The following is a 6,000-nucleotide window of genomic DNA, read 5'->3' as shown; positions in this document are numbered from 1 at the left end:
CTTCTTTCCCGCTCCTCTGCTGGAAAATGCTGTTGTTAAGCCAAGAGCACACGTGTGGTTTGGCTTGAGTGCGAAGTTCATTGCCTGTACACCCCTCCCTCCCCCTAATAAAGACGATCACAGAGTTTATCACCATCATAGGCGATAATCCACCCGTCACCTCTGACTTCAGATGTCAATAGTAGCTTGAAATAATGCCATGCTTTTTTTTAAGGTCCAAATTGATTTACTGTCAGAATAAAGATCTTGTTAAAAGAAAAAGAAGAAATTAGATTTTATTTGTCTTTATTTTCAAAACCGATTGTTTTCTTTCCGTTGAGCTACATGTCTTTTGTATCTACAGTTAGATTAGCATGAATAAACACCTTTGCTCCCTGTCCAGCTTAGCTGAGATAAACTTCGTCATTCATTGACAGACATGGATTTGGTTTCAGATCCTTCTCTGTTCGCCGAAAGGGAGATCATGTTGACTCGGAGATTAATCAATGGAGAGGTTTGTTCTAGGTTGTCAGGACCTGACCGCAGTAGCCAGCTGATCCTGCCACACTCCCTCAAAGCTACAAAATGGTTTTCAGCACAGATCTAATGTGAGGGCGTCATCGGGGGACCCTTTATGGTGCGTCTGAATGAATTATAGAGAGACAGAGTGAGAGGAGGGAAAAGGGAGGAGGGAAAGAGGAAGAGGGGGAGAGAGAGGGAGTGGGAGGAGAGGCAGGGAAGCACGTGCTTACCCGAGCTGACCAAGAATAAAATGCATATACAGAAGATGAATCTGGAGGAGTGAAGTTACTGCCGGACAAGCTGCGTTGGCTCTTTATCAGCTATTGGCCGCGTTCAGATGATCTTTGGACTCCCAGATTGAGCAATGTGGCAAGAGACTGGCAGCTCTAAAACATCAGTCGAGGACAAAGGCAGGACAGAGGAAAAGACTCAGACTGAAGAGAGAGTGTGAGGAGGGGAAAAGCAGCATCTCAAACACGTTAAACCTCTTTCAAAGCTCTTGGAGGGAAAATGGGGATCAGAACTTTTCTTTCCAAGGTTTCGGGAAGGAGGAGTGTGATGGATCTGGGAGGACAGGAGGGGTAAAGGACAGGGGTCTGCTCAAGAGTAATGGTGGTGACAGCCAGGGCAAAGGGACAAGCATTCATGTGAGACACGGAGGAATAAACGACAAAGGAAGAGGAATTGAGGCTTTCAGGCAGGCGCCAAACTGGCCGTCAGAATGGGTGTGAAGAGAAAGGCGGCTGCTGCTATCTTGGTCTTGCTGCTGCTGCTGGGCACCCTGTGGCTGCGTGAGTATTTCCCTGTGGATGTGTGTGTGAGGGCTTGGTTTTGGTCCTGCCTTATGAATCCATGTAATCTCCGTTGTTTGGAATGCACCCGCTCCAGGTCAGGAATGTGTCACATGGTTGCAGCTCCAAGTACGGTGCTCCCGCCAAAGATTTCTTATTCCTCCTTTTTTTTTTTTTTATATTTTGAACATTTTAACATTTCGGCTTGTGATCTGACATTTCTTTCCTGTATTTATATATTCTACATGGGTTTTTTAATTTTATACACCCATTTTTCCTTTCAAGTAATAATGTTTAGGCTGTTGTCAGTTTGGAAAAGAAGCGCTCTTTTCCCTTCCCTCAAAGATCCTGCTCCATGGACAGGTATAACTTAGGAAAAACTCATTTTTGTAACTTAAAAATAACCTAGAAATTGCATAAATTTACCTACAAACAAACAACAATTAGTTTGAACAAAAGTTTGAAGTAATAATTTAGAAAGATGTTCTGACTGAGACCACGTGGTCTCGTTAGCATGATGCAGGACTGCTCCTGTTATTCAGATGAAAGGTTCAGCAGCCACATCTGCTTTCTCATAATCTCCCACTTAGGAAACATACTCCACCGGGGCAAGACGTCAATCAATCCATTCAGTTTATGGTCAAAATGGTAGCGTTTCCTTCACTGGCTACATGTTTGAGTTGAAACGAAGGAGTTTGATGGTTCAGCAGCTGTTCTGCAGGAGCAGGACCCCAGAGGGTCACCTAAAGGTTCCCAGATCTCCATGGCTCCGTTAGCTGATGATTTAGTGACTGAGGGGAAACAGTTGCTGTATTGATCTTAAATTAGTTTTTTCTCTCTCTCTCTCTATTTATGAGGTCCTACAGTATCAGCTGGTCCCTGTGTGGACTGAGGACCTTTGAGGGAGTGTTGAGGGGTCCCAGATACAGCTGCTGTCTTTTTGGGTTTCACTTCAACAGCTGAAGGAATGCTCTTTTTGTTTAGTTAAAAAAACTATATACAATTCCACTTTATCAAAAATGAGATACCTTGATATGAATTTAAAGATAAACTGCACATCGATTTCACGACTGAATTCTTGCTTGATTTCCTCACGGTGTATGGGTGGATCTTTTGGTGGTACAATAAGGACCATAAAGTTTTACAGCCTCCTACAGATCCCAGCAACTTAGACACATGATGTGTAACCTTTCCAATTAGTGTTAATGGATTTTCTTGGTCACAGGGTTGAAAACACGTGAGGAAGATTAAAACTCACCATCATGTTGTCAGATTGATGCTATTTCCCCCCCTAAGAATGCATCTCTGTGTATAGATGCAGTATAGTATAGTCTATGTATGAAAACAGATGTTCAGCCTGTCTGTGGCCAGTTAATAAATCCATAAAATGGCATTTCCTCACTAATGACTTAACATGAAATAAAGGATGTGACTTCTGTTATTTATTATAAAGATGTACCAAAAAAACTAAATTTGAAAGCTGTGTAGCCGTTGAACCTACAGGAAGGTCACCTGATCTGAAGGTTTGCTCTCAAATTCAAAAATATAAAATCATTGTTTGCGGTTCCAACTGGAGCATGTTTAGATCACTTGACGTTTTTAATGTTATCCTTTTTTTTCCCATTTCTTTTCTTTTTGGGGGGGTGCACACATCAGCAGACAAACACAGCTGGAGGCTAGCTGCTGAACACACTTGAAAAAGGCACTTGAAGCAGCTTTAATAGACTAACAACTGACAGCATAAACCACACCCCTCCATCAACACCCAGTTACAAATACATGATGAAGAAAAGTGATAAAATAAATAACTTGAGATGAAATAATCCTAGGACTGTGTGATTTAAACAAGAACAGAATGTCATTTCTTGATGGTTTCCAAATTATTTAGAATCTGAAATAAATAGAAAAGAATAAGACACATTTACTTTAATCTGAAAAACATGATTGTTTTGGGTTTTTTTTTTTTTTTTTTTTTTTTCAAATAATGTATTTTGGTTTGCTCAGACATGCTTGGAGAGGGTTTTAGATTAGATTAGATCTTTATTTTCATTGTTAAATAACAAGGAAATAAATAGATAAATACTATAGTATATAAAACATTTACACACAATATAAAATAAAACAAATAGCTGATTAAAACCAATAAAAATTAAAAAAAAAAATAGCCTACACATGCACGCAATCCTTCATATCAGTTTATAGTTTGTTTTTGAGTAGATTGAGTTTTTTCACAGCTGTGGGATAAAAACTGTCTCTGTTTGTTCCTGTTTTTGGTTGCTCTACCTGAGGGCAACAGTGCAAACAGAGAGTCCAGGGTGAGAAGTGACCTCTGTCATCTGTTTTGCCTTGTTAGTACAGTGGTCGCTGTTGTTTTGTTGAGGTGTGTAACCCTGTGAATCATCGCCTCTTCTTCTAACAACACTAAAAGTTTCTGGGAACAGAGGAGAAAGAATTCAAAATGAGCCTGTTTTAATCTATTTCAGTTTAACAGGGAAATTCAATCATGAGTGATTTACCGCACTCTGGATTCATTTCAGTTGAACACAGTGGGGTTTTAAAAGACTTGTAAATGGCAAAGTCATTGTGATCTATCAATAATCTAATAATATGTATTCCAGCCAAAACCTGCACGATTTCCTCTTGTTCATGCTTGTAATGTCTGCTTGCAGAGGGAGGTTTGGATTACCCCTGGGATTCGTGCATAAAAGGCTATAATCAGATAAATCAGGTAAGACCACGAGCGGTTTATGTAGAAATTATTGCCCCGCTTGCACATTACAAGGCCGAATTTGTGAAGCAGATGGGGAGAGAATGAATAAATCTAATCAGCTTTCTTCCACTCTTTGTCCCTTGTTGATTGCCCACTTGTGCCCCCCCCCCCATCCTGCCTCCGTCCCCCCTCTATCAGATCCAGCAGCAGCCTAACAGCAGTGAGGCAGACGCGTCTGAGCTTCCTCCCGTCCCCACGAGGTGCCCCGGCCAGACCTTCCAGGTGTCGGTGCTGCTCTCCCACCTGCTCGCCGCTTCCACCCCCCCATCTGATGTGGTGCTGCAGCCCTATTTGTCCAGCTGGGACGAGCTTGTGAAGTAAGGCCCTCTGAAAAAGCAGCAGTGCAGTGAGAGATATGCACTTTTTTTTTTCTTTTAACACCTACCAGAGACATTGCAGTCGTTGATGGTTTGAGGCTCACTCTGGCCCCTGTACGTTGATTCATCCTATACTGTGTTACTGTTCCAGGTTCATGGAAGCTCTAGGCCCAATGGTGGGGCTCATATCCTCGGAAATAAAATCTAAGACCTCTATAATCCGCCAACTGGCCCTGTTGTCTGACAAGAATCCCGAAGCAGAAGTTGGCGCCGACGAACTCTCAGTAAACTCTCTCAACACACAGACTGGGGATAAGAGGGATTCTGGGGCTTCACAGCAAACCGGCGCGTACCACTCGCTGCGCTCTATGATCAGGGTGGAAGTGAGCCGAGGCCTGGTGGACTTCAAGCGCCAGACGGAGTCTGGGTGCCGGACTATCCTGCGGCTGCACCGGGCGCTGCTCTGGCTGAAGCTCTTCCTGCAGAAGCTGGCCGAGATTCCTCCGGGCGGCCGCTTCAGGAGCCCCTCGGAGCTGTGCCGCGAGGCCTACCAGAACACCCTTGCCGTGCACCACACCTGGTTCGTCCGCAGGGCCGCCGAGATGGCCTTCATCGCCATGCCGGAGCGGAGCTTCTTCTTCAGGCTGGTGTGTGCGCAGAACCAGGAGGTGCTGAGCATCCTGCTGAACAGAGTGGTCAAGGCCATCGGGGTGGTGTATGACAGAACTCAGGAAGTCCTGGAAGAAAACGGCATGCTGGACCTGCCATAGCGGACGTGACGCTGCATATGCCACATCTGGAGCCACCACGTCTCGCCACAAATGAGTTTCAAATCTACCAAGGGTAGACACCAAACACGAAGTGACCAAGTTTCCAAACAAACATATTTTTTTCAAGCGTCTACTATCCAAAGTGCTGCGTCACCAATGACTAAGACTAGGAGTCAGTTTTATCCTGACATTCCTTCAGCCTCTCCTCTCCTTAGAGGTTGTTAAAGCAGCTGATAATATATTTAAAATGTTGATTATGTAAGCCTGCAGTGACGACTGCATGCACCTGTACTGTGACCCATGATGCAGGGGCGGCAGCGATATGCTGCAACAGATGTGTCCGCTAATGCCTCACTGTGATTAATAATATTTTGCCTTCCAGATTTAAAAAATTAGCTGCTTGTTTAAAAGCAGTTCATGCTCTATGATTTAGCATGCTACCTCCAGAGGCCTTAAAACGACCACAGGACCAATCAATCCTGGTTAAAGAAGCATTACACAATAACCTACGTGTTCTGAACAAAGGACGATATGGTGCTGACCACCAACTGTAATGTGGAGTCTTCATTTGTCGGTCTTAACTATTTTTTAAAGGTTTTGTATCATGTTCAAAATGATTAAATATTTGCTTGGATATAAACAAGAAAGATCCAGATTTCTTATTGATTGAAGACAGTCTGGTCCAGTGATGTGATGACATGATTTTAAAAGTCACTGAACTGCTGTAATCTACTTCAACATCTAGCCCAGGCTGCCAAGCTGTGCTGCTGACTAATCTTTATTCTCCTGACATCACGGTCGGTGTAATCTGCTCGGTGCAGCACTTTTACCTCAACTCACTTTGCAGGCTG

The 6,000-nt window shown here is 43.5% G+C and overlaps 1 protein-coding gene across 1 annotated transcript; it reads left to right on the top strand.

Moving 5' to 3' along the window:
• The first annotated feature begins 741 nt into the window (after window positions 1–741).
• Window positions 742–5,804, top strand: gltpd2b (glycolipid transfer protein domain containing 2b). Its single transcript, XM_061739856.1, has 4 exons — window positions 742–1,292; window positions 3,962–4,020; window positions 4,201–4,379; window positions 4,531–5,804. Exons 1-4 carry the CDS (start codon window positions 1,223–1,225, stop codon window positions 5,147–5,149), a joined length of 927 nt encoding a protein of 308 aa, XP_061595840.1. The 5' UTR covers window positions 742–1,222; the 3' UTR covers window positions 5,150–5,804.
• Window positions 5,805–6,000: the final 196 nt, after the last annotated feature.

Source organism: Cololabis saira, chromosome 14 (genome assembly GCF_033807715.1).
Source record: "Cololabis saira isolate AMF1-May2022 chromosome 14, fColSai1.1, whole genome shotgun sequence".
Classification (NCBI taxonomy): domain Eukaryota; kingdom Metazoa; phylum Chordata; class Actinopteri; order Beloniformes; family Belonidae; genus Cololabis; species Cololabis saira.
Note: the sequence above shows the minus strand (reverse complement) of the source record. Positions and strands in the feature narration are given on the sequence as shown.